The sequence below is a fragment of the Pseudopodoces humilis genome, chromosome 18 (assembly GCF_049639895.1).
Source record: "Pseudopodoces humilis isolate 2021_Gansu_Grassland_sample_001 chromosome 18, ASM4963989v1, whole genome shotgun sequence".
Lineage (NCBI taxonomy): Eukaryota > Metazoa > Chordata > Aves > Passeriformes > Paridae > Pseudopodoces > Pseudopodoces humilis.
Genome location: NC_142217.1, coordinates 15346786 through 15364259, shown reverse-complemented (window position 1 = coordinate 15364259; position 17474 = coordinate 15346786). Strand labels below are relative to the sequence as shown.

Genomic DNA, 17474 nt, shown 5'->3' with positions numbered 1-17474 from the left:
GCTGTAGGACATTCTCACTATTAGTAATAATATTTTTACATCTGCACACTTCCCATGCAAGTGTGTCTGTGTGGATACACAAGTGGGAAAACTTTCTCATTAAACTGAAAACTAGTTCGTTCCAAATGTGGTTTTGCATGACTATACTTGAAATTCTGGTTTAGATTAACTTGTTTGGTTCCCACACAACTTCTCAACCACTTCTTTTAAATTACCTTGATGTGGTATAGATTATTTATTATGATTTAATAAAAGCCTCTCTATTTCTTCAGAAACAGAAATTTTGAAAACCTGGCTGCAGAGAGATTCTTCATTTAAAGTCAAACCACATTTTTTTCTAAAGTCTTTTCAGAGTCTTTATCAGTTTGAGAAGACCTCAGGGACTTTTATTGTTGCAAGTTTTTCTCTTTACCATTCTGAGACACAAATACTGCTTCATTAATTAATGAGGATGTGTAGAAGAAATATGAGCATTGCATTTTATCAGAGATGATGAAAAAAGCTTCAAGATTTGTTAGATCAATGGTTCAGAAATTTAACAGGAACAAAGAAGTGCTTCTGTTTGCAGGTGAATTTATTCAGTGTTAAAAAGTGAGAAGTCAATATTTGGGTAGATTTTGCTCCTTACTGGACTTCCACACCACTTTAATTTGGATTACTGAAATCCAGTTAGTGGTTGTCAAATGACAGATATTAGTAACTAAAAAGGAACTGCTCTGTGTACTCCTGTCCTTAGCAATACTTTCTTTGGAGAAAACTCTTTTGGAGGCACCAATTACAGATGTGAACAAGCCCATGTGCTGCCATGCAGGGCTACCTCAGAGACAAGAGCAAGGCTCACAATGGTTCAGAGAAGCAGCAGCAGCCTTCCTTTTTGATAGTCCTCTGATAAACCAAAAAATTAAACCCTAAGTGCTTTTCCTAAGCAAAATTTGAGCAAAGTTGAGTGCTTAAATCTTCTTTTTGATAACCAAGGACTTTTTATTTGTTCTGTTAATATCAACCCTACTACTTTTCCCTTGGATGAATAGTAAAAATTTTGTCGCTGCAGTAAGTGAATCAAGCTAGAACAAACATTTGGCAGATTAGGAAATTTTCAGTTCAGCTTTAGTTCAGCTAATGAACAGAAAGCACATAATTTCATATGATATTAGAAAATCAAGACTTAGATACTTCAAATCAAAAAGCATGGCACTGAATATTTTTACTGAATTGTACAATTACGTATTGTTCTATACAGACTAATAAAACAAGATACCATAGCCACCCATTGCTCTTTCTTATTCACATTTCTGTAAGCAATTTGGTATCAGAAATACAGTAGAATCATATTTAAGTAGAATAATAGTATTAAGACATAGCCTCTCCCCTATGTTATTTTCATCAGTCCCATGACACACTGAGTAAGAGTTCTAACTACTTCAAGTAAAAATAGAATTAAAATGGCAATTTAAAAGAAAAGACAGTGACTCACAACCAATAAGAGAACATCATGATAGTGACTGAAACCAATATAAAGGCTTGTCTCCTTCTAATTCTTGGTATTTTTTGACAATGGGAATGGTTTATATTTTTATAAATATTTGAAGTCTACCGAACAATTTTAAAGGAATTTGCTAAGAGTGCTGTACTGGCACTAGACTTGGTTTAAGAAAATATGGTTCTACCTCTTTTTGATGCAATAATCCTTGTTGATTGCAGCCACAGAACAAACCTTACCTTTGCAGTGTCTGTGTAGCACATCTAATGCAGCAATGAGGAACTCGTGTGCATCTTGTTGCTCGTACCCTGCTAAATGCCGTGCGTGAGTCCATACCAGGTGCAATAACCTATATGGAATGTGAGGAGATCGGTGCCCAGAGTAAAACTGCTCAAAGCAAAGAGAAGGACATGACTGTTAACAACTTACACAGGCTCAGAGCATTTCATTATTAAAAAGTTAAATGAGCGCAATTAGTCAAATCAATTTAAACTGTTTAATTCTGATGGCCTTAATAATAAAGGAGAGAGAAAGCTTTTGTCACAGACTACTGGAGAAGTGATCTCAGAACTGAGTAGCTCAGTTTTCTCCCCTGAAATTCCACCAATTTGTGATGGATTAGCCTGAAACATGTGGGGGTGCAGGGAGTGGGGTAGACAGACACAAACATCACTCACAATTTGCTTACTGATACCACTGGCTTTTATTAAAATAGCCTGAGGAGGAAAGAAAGGAAAAAAAATCCTACATTTGAAAATGATCAGCAATTTCATTCACAAATTATGTGAATGAAATGCCTCCCCCCACCCTTCCATATCAGAACAAACACTGAAGATGAGAATATTAGATGCTGAATGTCAGCCAGCCCTGACCCATGGCAACTCTGCACCCAAATGCTGTGCAGTCCAATTTGATGGAAAAAATTTCCAAGCAGGGCAGCAGCCTCATGCCAGTACTGGCCTTTCACTGTAGAAGACTTCAAAAACAACTTTATTGAGCCAGCTGTTTTTGCAGAGCTGAAGGTCCCCATTCAGCAGCGATCCCCAAAGCCAGCTGCCCCTGGTGTCCCTGCCTGGGAATCTGGTGCTGGACCAGCTCTTGCATCTGCTCCTTCATCTGCTTCAGTCAAAATCTGATGAGCTGGCTCTGGAGTGACTAAAACTGCCCCAGGTGATTTTGCCAGAAGCACATTAAGAGTGTGCACAGATGAATTATTCAGTCAGCACAGCCTGATGTGAAACACTGCTGCTGCTGCTGGGGGGTAACACAGCTGGGGAGGGAAATCAGCACAGGGCAGGAGGACACTACCCACAGAAACATTTTTAAATTAAAATCCAGCCAGATCCCACTCGAAAAAACCCAAACAAACAAACAAAAACCCCAAACAACCAACCCACCCCAAAAAAACATGCCAAAAAACCACCCATGCTATGGGTCTGTGTTTCCCTGGGTTGAGGTTCAGCCCTTCCTTTATCCTGCACAGTGATACCACATCCAAAAGCAAAGCAGAAATGCTTGTGGTGATCCTGCAGGAGTCAGAAAAGGCCCAGAAGAGTTTATTCACTTGACAGAGTAACATTTATGAGAAATTATGCCTTCCCTCACCTTTGGCAAATGTATCTGCCAGTAAATGCTGCCTGCAACACCACAATTGTTTTCCCAAGATCCTATCAAATCCATGGCAGTTTCTTTTCAGTTACTCTTCCCAAACAGAAGACAGACAGTGGCAAATACACAGAACAAAAACAAGATTTAAACCCCCAGCAGTATACAACTCTCATCCTCATTGGAAATGTGAGCTTCCTTCCCCAGCCCTGAGTATCTCCCTGGACAGTCTCTGAGCATTTTAAGGAAGTCCAAGCACAGGCACTGTGCTACAAACCTGCTGAGAGAAAACACTGCATTTTAAGGAACAGGTTGGCAAAAGGCAGCACAGTCTTCATCTAGTCCTCATATTGGTAGGGCTTTCTACATGATTTTAGTGTATTTCCTCCCACAGAAATTTCTTCCTCACAAGCTCTGCTTTTCCCAAACAAGAAGCTGCACCTCTGCAGCCAAACACCACAAAATGCTCCTATAAATATAAAGATCAATAGTTAACTCTGATGCCAACAAGGATGACACCGAGGGACTGGAGCAGGAGTGTGGTAATTGAAATCTGCTGATGCAGCTGCTGCTCAACATAATTCAGGGAACTGCAGCAATAAAACTTCCCTGTTCTGTCACTCCTTACAATTAGTCCCAGAGCTCTCCGGTCATTTTAACCACCAGCACTCCATGTAATTACTTCACTGCAGACACAAGACCTGCCAGCAGATTTTACATTCTCTGCTGCCTCAGTAGGATGAGAAGGATCTGACATGAAGCTTTAGCAAATCATTAACTATTATCACACAAAAAAAAGAGCAACCTGCCTGGTAAGAATGTGGGGTGGGGGAAAAGCTTCACTGCTCAAATAAATATTAAATAAAACAAATAATCTGAGCACATTCAATAACAATATTTTAACTGGAATGTATAAAACATTCATCCCATCTCTGTCATTTCCTTGCTGCTGGGAAGAGCAGCCTATCAGAGCTGTTCCAACCCACAAAAAGGGAAAGAGTCCATGTAAAGTCTTATTCCAACCTTCTCACTGAAGTGTGCAAATATAAACAATGATGTATTTGCAAGTCACCTTTAAAACACTTCAATGGCACAACTGTTCTGAAAATGATTTAAACTTTTTTTTGTTTAAATTTGTTTTCAATTCAGCAGTATCAGTTGTTTATCTTGGAGACAACTAGTTTCAGCAATTTCTAAGTGCTGGGTAATACACTGCTTAATTGCTGTTCCAGGAAAAAAAAAGGGAAGGGGGGCAGAAAGGAATAAACCAACCAGGATTTAAAGCTTTCATTCTCACACACAGCGCAAGCAAAAGTAATTTTGTTTTTCCACTTAAAACACTTGCTGTTGCATTCTAGAAAGAATCTAGGGGCATTTACAATACCATAGGCTTTGTAATTTGCATCATTGTTACCAAAAGTATACAGACACCAGTGAGGTTTTAAAACAAAACAAAACCCCACCGTACACATACATACTTCTTTCTCCTCCTCCTGCCAAAAACAGAAGTTTCTCAATTATGTGAGTAAACAGATAAATTTGATTTATCCTGCACATGTATCCACTAAACAGTCTCTGAGCTTTGTAATTACAAGTTTATAGGCAGAAATCTTGCACCAGGTTCAAGTCCAATTTGAGAAGTCAAAAACTCCTCTTGGAAATTGGTTCTCAGTAAAGACTTTAAATTTTCTGGCAATTTACAATGCATGAAAGGAGTGGGCAACACATGGAACACATACAAGAGAACACCTTCTAGAGGTTTCCCAAAGAACAATGGTTCAAAGAATCACAAAATACATTTTGCTTGCATGAACTCTGTATGTTCTACACTTATTTCAAGGAAAAGGTTTTACTAAATCAACACAAAGTCTGTATTTTCCATGACAAAAGGCAAGGCTTCTGTCTATATAAAGAGCCTTAAATACATTTCCCGCCCCCCTCTTTTGGGGGTTACAACTCTGTGTTGTAACTTATTTTATACCTAAGTCACTTCAACAGTAGCATCCTCAAATATCAAAGCCATAAATCATCTCTTCCTTTTCCCTCTTGGTCCTCACTTCTCAACTCTTCCCATGCTTGTGCTGTGCACTGTGATAGGCTCACAAGGATGAGTAATGATGGGAAAAAGGAAGGTTTTGTTCCTTCCATCTCTGAGTAGATGCACTGCATTCTGCTCAGCTCCCAGGTATTCTTACTATTCCAGTCACAGAGAGCATGAGACACAGATCTTCTAATCCTACCTTCCTGAGTGGTCATTCAGGAAAGGATTTGGATAAACTTCTGGGTGTGGACCATCCTGAAATTCATTTTCATTGGTGAAGCAAAACTACAACACAAACACCAGTAGGTAAAAAAGAGTGCACCAACCCTTTCAGCCAAAAGGCTCAATGAATGGATTCTGTGTTCTATCTTCCCTCCATCCAGCTTCACCACTATCTGTTACTCCCAAATCCTTTTCATTCTTTTTCTTAAGCAGTAAGTCATGTCATGATTCTATTGAGAAATAGGTTGCATGTAGCACAAATGAGAATGTTAATTGATGCAGTCAGATATTTTTAAAACAAACAGAGCTCAATGCTTGGTGTGTCTGCCAGAAAAGCTACCAGGAAAAAACCACCTCAGTCCTGAGAACCATCTGATAGTCATTACTCACCACCAACCTACTTCAAGGTGGAAGAACTTTTAGCTTCCTATTTATCACAAAGAAATCACTCAACCTATATAACTACATGATCTTAAACAAAAAAAGAAATAAAGTGGGATGGGTAACTTCTGTTTAAGAGGCAAAAGAGCAAAACTTGCTTATTTTTATATAGTAAGTTTTATTTAATGTTCAAAACAGTCTTGCTTTTTCTCCTGGAGAGCTCCCACTCAGGCACTCACCAGATCCCCTGGCATTCCATTTGCCTAAGATCACACCTTCAGAAGAGATGGGTGGAGGGGAGATGAAATTAACCCTTGCCCTGATTGTTTGTCCCTGGGTAAGATGCTTTGGGATAACCACACCAGTTAATCCCAGTGGGAAAGCTATGTAGAAACAAGACAGAACCTGAATCAAAGTTTCCCTGGTAATTCAATTACAAAGGAATTCTTAACCAGAGCACTGAGATCTCCTGGTTTGCCCTCCTTCACTCAGACCTCAGCTCTGCAAAAGCAGAGACAGAGTTTTCACTGCAACCACTGGATAGAGCTGGGACATGAAACATATCCAGTCTGCTCCAGAAAACGCAAGATTTTCATTTTAATTCCAAATTCAGAGAAATTAAAACTCACTGGGAACAGAACTGTACAAGGGGTGCCATAAAAGCAGTAAGGTATTTACTGCTTGTGAGTTAAAATACACCAAGTTGGTTACAGACCCAACAGCTTTGCTTAGGAGGATTAAGCTCCAGTTTTACTTCAAGGAGGTTGAGTCACTTTCTGTGTCCTCCTACAGCACATGGCTGCAGTATTTAATGTGAAATAAGGACAGGGACTATTGCAGTCTGCACAGTCTGGTGTCACAGATATGTTCCCTCATCCATACACCCTTGTGTTGCAGAACATTTAATTAATAGAACTAATGCAAGTGCAGGCATGAATTTTGGTTTGAAAATGAAGGCTGAGTTCCCAAAATTGTGTATGAAATTAAACTTTATTATGATTGAAACTAACACAAATGCTGCATTTAAGCCCCATTTTGGATAACAGCCTGTTCTTTTTCCATGCTTAGAATAGAGCAAAAGGCATCCTGAGCCATCAACAGGGCTCCACATACAAAAATGGAAACAAAAATCATTACCTAGAGAGTCTTGATCTTTCCTGCAGCCTCTCAATCTGTAATGTAACACTCATTTCCCCTTTCCCAAGGGATTTTTTTTAAAAAATGCATGTGCAAATAGAGTATGGTGATGTTCATCAGTATGAGATCTTATATCACTATTTGATGAAAGCATATCAAGGATATAATGGTTCCTTATTTTTAAATAAGCAAATAGGTTTCTGTATTAACAGTGTACAGAAACTGGTATTTCTATACCATGACTGACTTTTTTCATCTAGGCATTGTGGTATTTCCTCACTTAACTGCACATCTGGTTTCAATAATCTTACAGCTGCTACCTATTGGTCTGCCTGCCTTTTGTTTTTCCCTCCTTTCCTGACAGACCTGGGAACAATTGAAAAATAGAACAAAAATAAGAAATGTAACATACAGCTAATGATTGATAAGCAGCATGAAATGTTGCAAATCCTGAGAAGTCTTGAGCATGAGCAGAAAACAACTTTGTACTGGAACAACTAAGGGGGCTTTACCTTCTTCTATGTATGTTTAACTCACCTGCAGTGAGCAAAAAGAATCATCTCTGGTGAAAAAGGCAGAGAAGTAAAATCAAATTGAAAACCACAAGATAAAGGTAAAGCTCTTTTAGATTAGTCCCTGTCAGAATGAACTTTCATGACAGGACATGCACAGAAAACCTGCTCTGTGTACAGACATCTCCAGCATTTTTAAATGCTCCATGACAGCACATACACTACAGCTCTTTTTGGTCTTTTGGTTGGTTTTATTTTACTTACCAAGAAAGCAGATCCACCAGTGAGGGAAAGGCACAGAACTGGGTTTGTTTTAAAAGACATTTTAAAACTAGGAGCCCATGTCTACCCAAAGTCCTTACATTACTGATGTGGAATTAAGATAGTTAATAAAGCTCTTTAACTATTTATTAAGGAAAAGCCTGTGCCTGTCCACACAGCATGGACCAGACCTACAGTAAAGACACACTGCAAAGCAGATTCCTGAGTGGGAAAGAACTGTGGCTTGCACAGGGAAGACACAAACTGTAGCAACACATTTAGTTCTCTTTATTCTCCTTCCTGGCCCTTACTGGGTTTGCACGTAAGAGATGACAGAAAAGATGTTTCTGCTGGTGAACAAGCACTGAATGGAGATCTTTAAAATATTCATACAGACCTACATAATCCAGTACCTTAAACCACAAGGATGTATACTACTGCTTTATTCTCACTCCCATGATCACCCAAAGAGCTCATGACATATTTTCCAGTTACAACTTGCACCTTTAATTAAAGCACACATTCAGCTTTCAGACTAAGGACTCCCAGATCAGTCTTAGAACAGGCAGCACTGTAATTATTTCCAATACCAGCTTTGCCTAAACAAGGGTGACTTCACAACAGGACTTAAAAGCCATTAGTTTTCTTTTCAGCAGCTGGGTATTTTTGACAGTGAGATCTCAATCTTTGCTGCTTTGTTTTACTGCACTTTGAGGGGAAACATGACTTGCATTCCCTTTGCAATCAGAATGCAATTCCTTCCAGGGTAAGAAACAGCGTCTGTGGCAAGGTGATGCTTTGTAGCAAACAGCACTCACCTCCTGAAAGAGAGTAGACATTTCACAGACCAGACATGAGCTGGGGCTTTGCATTTCACATTTGTGCCTGTCGGAGAGGAAGAAATCTCGCAGCAGTGGAGTGTGGGTAAGTGCCTGGACAATACAGTTCATAAAACATGTGTTCCCAAGATTGATTAGCCCTCGTAGACCTATAAAGACAGAAAGGGGGAGGGGATCATAAGCATTATCAAGCTAAAAAAATGGTAGATTTGCATTTTTACATATTTTTCATATTATTGCCATGGATTTATTCTATTACATGCACAGCTCCAAATACAGTTTTACACTGGTTTAGGGAGGCTATTGGTATTTTTGTACTCAAGTCACAAGAAGCTGTAGAAGCTTTCTGAACTACACTAGGATTTCTTAAATTCTAAGAAAACCTAGAAGTTCAGCAACACCAATACCATTATTTTGCAATGGCTGTAGTGCCACATGTCACCAAAACACATCCCTCCCAAGACTGATACCAAAGTGCAATGACAACAACTGCTAAGTCAGTACAGTATGAAACCAACACATTTAAAGAAATTGGTGAGTAAATTTTCAGATTATTTAAAAAGCTTTCCCCCATGCAGGTCATGAAGCCAGAAAAAGGTTTTTGTACTATTATAATCATCATCTTTCTAAGACAGGCAGCAAAGGAAACAGCCCTGACAAACCAAGTCAGGCTGTGACATCCAATGCAGACTCAGGAGATTTTGTATAAAACCCAAGATCTGAACAGAATAACTTTAAAAAACAAACTCTGAAAAACACTAATTCCACACTCGTTTTAGGTAAATTAAACATTAATCTACAGCATACATCAAAATATTCAACTTGGCATAAGAGGATTCATCACACCTTAAGTCAAACGTTCAGTAATGCCCAGAGACGATTCCTTGTGCTTGGAAACCAAGATGCTTAAAGGAAAGCTCTTTTGTTGCACAACAGAAGAGAGGTTAGGAGTGGGGAAAGCTTTTCAGTCATTTGCAAAGTCTAAGTGAGAAGAAAAACATGCTCAAATCCTTGAGTATTCTTCCAAAATGTTAACATAATACCACCATACAGGAGCAGTAAACAAGAAGAGCATCAAGTGGCCAAGAATGCTTATTTTTAATCAACAACTTACTTTGAAACAAGATAAAATGCACCGACAAGATACAATTCTGGTATTGATTTAAAATTAACATAGTCCTCTTCTGCAATAAAAATAGGATTACTACAGAAACATTGAAAGAACACATAAGATTACTGGACAGAGAAAGAACAATTTCCTTGTCATTCAATGGGATGAAAAAACCCTCTCAGCTGGCAGTGGTGTGGTAATTAGAAGTGGTGCAGTTTCTGTGCAGTACAGCAGATAGTGCTCCAAGGGCTCTTTAGCATCCTGCAGCAGGAGGGGGTGTGGTCCAGTTGCTACATTACCGAGGAGAACCAGCACCACACCAGCTTGAACTGCACCTGGAGCGGATGGCACGGACACAGAGCACTCCTAAATTTTTTTTCCTGTATCTAAAGCAACATCGACCTGCTTCCAACAGCTTCCTGTTCCTTCTGTTTACTCACAGGACAAAATTTCTCATTATATTACAGTGACTTCTACTGGGCAGAAGCTTGTTGCAATTATTTGCTCGATTTTCATGCTGGGAGGCAATAAAGTGTGTGCACAACATTAGCAGAGTGTTAAATAGTTAATTTGTTGGAGCAGCTTGAAATACTGTGTGATGCTTCAGCTTGGTCCACAAAACCTATTTCAATTCCCAGTCTGTGTCTCTGCAAACAATGTCACAACAGGAGGGAATTCGTGCTGTGCAAGTAGAGAAATGTTTTGGTACCTCTTGCTTACCTCTCCCCTCATTTTCTGCCATTTAAAATTGACTGGGTTTATTTAAATCACAGGCTGTGCTCACAGGAGGCTGGAAGGCTCCCTGACATGCAGGGTATTTTGAGAAGCAGAAGAGTCTCTCCCTATTTCTCCCCCTGGTTAGCACCAGATTTCAAAGTCAGTCTGTTCAGCACAGAAAACTAGAGGAAAACCACTAGTAAATCTAGAGATTCCCCCTAGCACTTTTTGGTGTCTAATAGAGCACTCACAAAAGCAAACACATAAAGGCAGCTTTTTGGAATCATTTATTAAGCATCATTTATTACATGCCTGTGGCTGGACCGTCTTTCCCTGTGACCACAGGAATCAAATCTTCCTCAAAGTTGCCACCAGGAGACAGTTACAGACATCAAATTCAGAAGGCTCTTGGTTTACTCTGCTTCCTTGGTCTTTGGTGTCAGTTTTTCATGGCCCTAAATGGAGCGATTCATGTGCTGGGTCTTCACTTGACTGAACCAAGACAAAGCAACCTGCAAAACAGACAAGTCTGAAACGTGAATACTCCAAACCCCAATAAAAATCAGAAATTGGTGATTTGTATCAAAACCCGAGAACTAACTCAGTTGAAAAGGGAAAAAGCAAAGGAGCACACAGCAATCTTATCCTTGTGGGAGCAATGACTGCAGCTGCTGTAGAGACTCTTAAACTGGTGTTTGAAATGGAACAGGTATGAGGAACTATAGCTCAGGTACTGCCTAAGTAATTGCAGCACACTGAAAAACATCAGAATTGGATGTAAGTAAACTAAAGAGCTGACAGAACTCAGAACAACACATCCTCCCGTGCTTAACTTTTATGGGGAATAATGAGTTTTGCTGGAAAGAAAAACAGCTAAAAATTAGAGCCCGTACAGCACTCTGGTCAATAACATATTGAGAATGTAAAAGCTTTGTGCCTGCCACACCTATTCCCTCCCCTTTAATAAAGTCTGGCAAGGTTTTGCTGGAGCAGTCAAACATTGCAACATGTGGGTCATAAATTAATAGAAAAATAATGTGCCAAAACCTCACATGCAGCAGTCCATTTGTGCTAGAGCACCAACAGTGATCTCCACCAGGCTCTAATCAGAGCACAGTGTCAGAGTCTAAGGATTGCCAGCAGGCTCTAACCTCGACTAATAATAAAGCTCTGGTACTTTGCAAACTTCTGCTGTGCTTCATAACATTGTCTTTATTTTTGTTTCTTATGAATTGCTTCTGAAATAAGCAAGGACAACCTGTGAGATACTTAATATTTTCCACACACGGATGTGTGCTGTTGTGGTAAATGTACTTCACAGAAAAGCAGTTTTAGCTCTGAACCTTGCTGATACAATTGTAAATATTGGAATAAATTAATGTTGCTGTCAAGACAAAATTGTCATGTATGGTATAATCATAACAGAAACAAATATTCTTTAATCATCATGCATGGAATACCATCACTGCTCTCATTCTGCCACAAGCTGGGCAGGCAAGGCACAAGCAAAGGCAAGAAATCTACTTTTTCAATGCCCTGAGCACACAGGGAAACCCATCTGGGAAATTCTTTGTACATTTGGTCTCAAGACTGAGTTCTGGCTGGCTTACCTTTGTCAGCTTCAGTTCTTCCATCTTCTTCCAGGAATGGGGTCTGTTTTTCTAATGCTCAAAGCAGCAGATCTGCAACACTGGGCAAGAAGGATTGTTGGGATGCAGGGAGATCCAGAACACTAGTTCTGCCAGTCCACCCACGCAGGGGAGATGAAAACTCCAAGACAAGATAAGGAAATTCCACTTCTCCGTGAAATGCAACTCTACAGCTATTAGAGGTGGGGAAGCAGGGAAATGAGAGGACCACACATGAATAGAAAATACAGAAAAACCAATCTTGCCCTCATGGAGGAGGTTCTGTTTGCCTCTAAACCCAGGCTTTGGGCTGGGACTGGAAAGACAGCAAACAAACCAGTCTGAACAAATGTTCCCATGCAGAAACCTGGGATTTAGTGAAATGAAGGTTCTGGAAGGAAGAGCAGCAGTCACTGGACAATGTACCGCGGTGAGACAGTCAGGAGATCATTCAGATGCACCAAAGCACAGCCAGCCTGAGATCCTTTCTACACAAAGCACAAGTTGATGACACCTTAGAGCAATCTTTGTCCCCCACCCCCAGTCCCCCATCTGGTGCTGATGCTTCCCTGCAGCTCCATCAGACGGTGTCACAAGCCAGTGCAAGCTGAGGAAGAGCTCACTGAAATATTTAAAGACAGTTCAACATCACACAAACAGTGTAGCACAGCAGTGAAGATTTCTAGAATAATTTTGCGTCTTCGTCCTATGTTCGTCCAACAGGAACTGGCAACAACATTCTGAAAATATTTCAAGAGAGGACTGCCCTAGTACCTAAAACTACACCCAAATTCTCTCTCAGCTCTCAAGTTTCAGGTGTAGAATATATCACACATGACCTGAATGGAGCTGCCACAAACACTGGCCCAGTCAGACCCAGAGCTGCTGTTCCACCTGTGTGCCAGGAGTGGAAGGTTTGGCTAATGGGGTTAGTGACAGCAATTATTCTCCAAAGCTAATCCCTTTTGAAATGTTAACACAAAAATACTCATTTCAGAAAGCAGCAGTATACAGATATGTGAAATTACAAGTCTACACAGGAAAACTCATCACATTCTGTGACACCAATGATCACGTGAGCGATCAAAAAAACCCCAACCATGCAGTTTTGGTGAATTTACTCCCCAACACTTCAGCTAAGCATCCTTTCTCAGGGACTGAAGCCCACATTAACTACAGAAGCAGGAACACTGAGTCAAATGAATTCAAACTTTTTCTTCAGAGATTTTAACAGAACATTTTTTACAAACATACCAATAACACATTTGGGTATTAAGTTGTTCTGACAACTATTTAAGAAAAAGCCACAGAAACTTTTGCCACAGTCACATTAAATGAAGGAATTTCAACCACGTGATCTTAAATTCAACTACCTCCAGCAAACACAGAACATACAATCAATCGACCCTGAAAGAAAAAAATAATCTTGGGAGGGAAAAGAGGAAGAAGATTTGTGATTCATTGGTTCACATTGGTTCATCAGTAGATCTTTTTTCAATAGAGTAGTTTTGACAGCAACACCAAGCAAGGGATTACACCACAGATCAAAGAAGTGAAGATGAGCCCTCAGGGCAATAAAATAATCTTCCCTTGCTGGGTTACTGCTGAACCAGGTGAAAACATGCTCATGCTCCCTCTTTTTTATTTTTTCTGACTTGACTCCTCTTCTCCAGCTATTCAGGGCCGCCAGGTCAGTCACTGCTCAGTTTGAATCACTGTAAATCCCTTTGGAAACAAACCACCTTCCCTGAGCTGTATCACCAGCACCACCCACCTCCTCCCCTGAGCTATTCCATCACCAACAGGCACAACCTGCAGAGCTTCACTCACTCTTCTGCTCTACCCAACCTTTAAGCTAAGTCTTTTAAATCACAAATCAGAATACAGTTCTAGAGCAATACATCTTAATTTGGAAAATGAGATCTGAAATACATTTTTTCAATTCTTTTCTATATATGTTATAGTCTATACATGAGTATATCTCACTGTATCACTCCATTATCTAAAAATATCTCTTGAATATCAAATATATGTTTGTACACATCAAGATCCATAGACCATGTTGAATCCTACAGTTTTGGGAGGCTGAGAGGATGACAGTATTTGGATAACATTGTTATAAAAAACTGGATTTCTTTTTCGTGTTTTAACTGTAAGTAAGTATTTTCATTTGTCACTGACAGGAAACTAATAAAAACCAGCCCCTTCATCTAAAAGCCCTGATAGTACAGAAGACACTGAGTCCAGAAGCAGTCAGCATAAGATTATGAAAAATAACTCCTGTAAGAAGAGAGAAAATAAATTATAGGACTATTTTAGATACACTGCCTTGTGCACTGCATGAAAACCTACAAGTTTAGCCACCCCTACAGCAGAAAGGCAAATAAATCAGAAAAGGTCTTCTGGAAAGAAAAAAAAAAAAATCATCATAGGAAAAAGAAATATTTGAATTTTAAATGAAACCCCATCTTTAACTTTCCCATTTCTAGCTAAAGGATTCCGGATCACTGCATTTTTTCCATTGCTATTGAAGTAATAGATTGCTCAATAGCAAAAAATTTGCTTATGTGTACAAAAGGAAACTGTCCATGAGTTTGTTTCCAGTTGAGAACCCTGGAGTCCAACTGCAGAAGCTTCTACACCAGAGAGAAGAAGAATATGCCATGAGCAGCACATGTATTGCAAAATCATTAACTGCAGAAAGAAAATATAGTCATTATTCCTCCTTGGATGTATCAGCAGCACCAGAAGACAAGGACTATGTATAAGGCTGAATCATCAAACCCCAAAGTTCTCAGTCTTGGTGTGTCACTGCTGCACAGAGTTGGTGGAATTCATCCTCATTACTGACCTGTTTCTCTGTTAACACAGCTCTACCCCCAGGCAAAACCGGCTTAGTCCATGTAAAGGAGTGATCCAGACACAATTCACTCTACCTGAGCAACTGACAAGCCAGACCCAAAAGGGGAATGTGTCCCACGCACTGAATGCAGGCTGGCACCTCAACCAGGTGCTCTGTCATGTACTTACTTATCCTAAGGTGCTCATTCCTGACCAAGGGTGGTTTTGTTTTTCTGAAAGAGAGTTAATTTCCCACCTTCCAGATTTTAAGTGGTTCAAAATAAATAAAACAACACAGCCATTCATATTTCCCAGTCTGTAAGAAAAATCTCACCTTATGTGTTTTGACTTAAATCCAACATTTAAAAGTATGTTCAAGTACTTTATTCAGGCTCACAGGGCAACTTCAAGACTTTTTTTGGATAATTTCTAGCATATTTGTGTGCAACTGGGCAGTTCTGGAGTGACCTCAGCATTCCTAGGAGACTTTCCAGATTTATTCTTTATGTTGTGTTAGAATTGCTATTTAAAAGTCAATGTTTTTATTCTTTTTCTCCATTAAAATATCCATAAACCCATGAAAAGTTACCAAATGGCAATAACCCACCTACATTATATTGCCAGGATAGAAGCACAGTGAGATCTGCAGCAGTCCAGTAGCAGAGATTAACATATTTTCTAGTACATCTGTGAAGAGGAATTAGTTCATCCACACCACATGGAAACAACAGCACTTAACAAGACACCAATAATGCTTTTCCAGCATTTAGTTTTCCCCCACCCTTCTTAGTTAACAGGGAATTGACTGCATTGACTATTTTTATACAGTAGCTTCAGTGACATCACATAATATACACTTAGAGAAGGGACAAACCACATCAGGACAGCGCAAATGTAATTGGAAGACAAAACAATAACTCAAGAGCAACTTGTTAAAGGGGAGAAACTATCTGAAATCAATTAAATTCAATAAAAACAATTGTGAAGTAGGAAACAAGGAAAAATTAAGTGGACAAACACAAAATAAGGAGCAATGGCTACAGTAACTCAGCCTCAACAACTTAGTCTTGAGCTGTAGGTCTTCTACAAACAGCATTTTGGAACTTCACAGGAATACGAGAAGGCCTGGAGGTCATTCTGCTCTGGTGACAGGTAAACCAGAGCCGCATGATGTCTGGAATTGAGCACCCATTTTAAAAAGAAATTATACAAAGTCAAGAGCATGAGTAAAAATTTGTATGGAATTAATATTTGAGACTGGAGAAACAACTGAAGAATTCACTGGTTGAGTTAATTAATTAAAACCAGATAGTGTTGGTGGAGGAACAGCCAGGCTGACAATTTTCAAGTATATTACAGGCCACTACAATGAGGACTGTAATTAACTCCTGTGACCTACCAAAGCTATAATAAAAAAAAAAAAAAGACTGAGCTCACAAGAAGTAAAATTTAATTAGATATTAAAAATAATTGTCTCAGTTAGAAAACATTGCAATGGGGGAGTTTGGGACTCCGAGTTGTTGGAGTGGTTCCAAAGGCAGCTCTGTCAGCCCAGTGTACCTGACTCAGGAGAGGTGTTTGATGCCCTTCCCTGTTTCTCATGCTGGCTCAACCATTCAGAATGATGTTACAGCCTGGTATAAAGCACACAGACCAGCTCTGGCAGGAAGGGGAAGGTGAGGGCATTTCCACATAACAGCTCAGCCCACCTGATGCCAACTGCAAAGTCACAGAAAGGATGAACTCACCCCCTGTACACAGCAATGAGTCTCTGACCTCGGAGCAGCTTCACCCAGCTGACAGCAGGCCAGAACACACAGACAGTGCCAGAACAAGAGAGGGATGCAGGAACTGTCAGTGCCTCCCAAAACCAGCCAGCCCTCACCCCCTCTCCTGTAACAAACTCCCAGGGCAGGCAGGTGTCTAAAAGCTACAGGCTGAGCAGTGAACAGCTCTCATCCATGGATCCCTACTCGACCTCACAGCTCTGGAAACCAAAATTACCTGCCCTGCTGCCACTCAGGCAAGGATGGAGAACAGGTAACAGCTGCTGCTGGAATGAGGGCTGCTAACTCTCCTCAATGTTATTTTTAGACTACATAGGTATTCTGTGCATGAGCTTTGGCATTTGTGGCTCGGTGCATCATTCTCTCCATTTAGTAATGCAAAAAAAGAGTCACAGGATAATGCAAAGAGATCGCCTGGGTCTGGTATTTCGGTTCATTACCTTTGTGTCACACATGCTACTGTGTGTCAAGGAAAATTTAAGTTTGCAGCTATCAAGAAGGTTTAAAATCAATTCTGGGGAGCTCAATGGAGTCGCTGTATCCTGCTACACCTTCAATTAAAATCAATTGCATAACATTGACACAAAACTGCACCCAGGGCTCAGCAGATGAGATACGTGTTTGTTGCTTATTTAAACAAAGAATTTCTAGCACTGACAGAGAAATAACCAGCAACAAATGGAGATGAGATTCAAGAAAGGTTGCCCTTTGCAAGATTTAGGAGGAAAATGACATCTCTAAGCAGTGACTACCAAAGATGGCTTTACTACAGATCCTTCCCCAGAGCAACAGCTTGGCCTTTCCACACATTCTACTCCGACACATATTGTTGGAAGAATCTAAGGTCAAGTGACATCGTTGGAGCAAACACTTCAAACAAGTTATCAAGAGCATGACCCAACACAAAGTGTA

At 40.0% G+C, this 17474-nt stretch overlaps 1 protein-coding gene across 3 annotated transcripts in view; it reads right to left on the bottom strand.

Annotated features, from left to right (window-relative positions):
- USP22 (ubiquitin specific peptidase 22) overlaps positions 1-17474 on the bottom strand; it is a 92316-nt gene that overhangs the window by 16735 nt on the left and 58107 nt on the right. For all 3 annotated transcript variants that reach the window (XM_088064152.1, XM_005523042.3, XM_088064154.1), the window contains 2 exons: positions 8458-8627; positions 1720-1867 (listed from right to left, as the gene is read on the bottom strand). In XM_088064152.1, coding sequence (XP_087920278.1) covers positions 1720-1867; positions 8458-8627 — 318 coding nt within the window. The remainder of the gene's footprint in view (positions 1-1719; positions 1868-8457; positions 8628-17474) is intronic.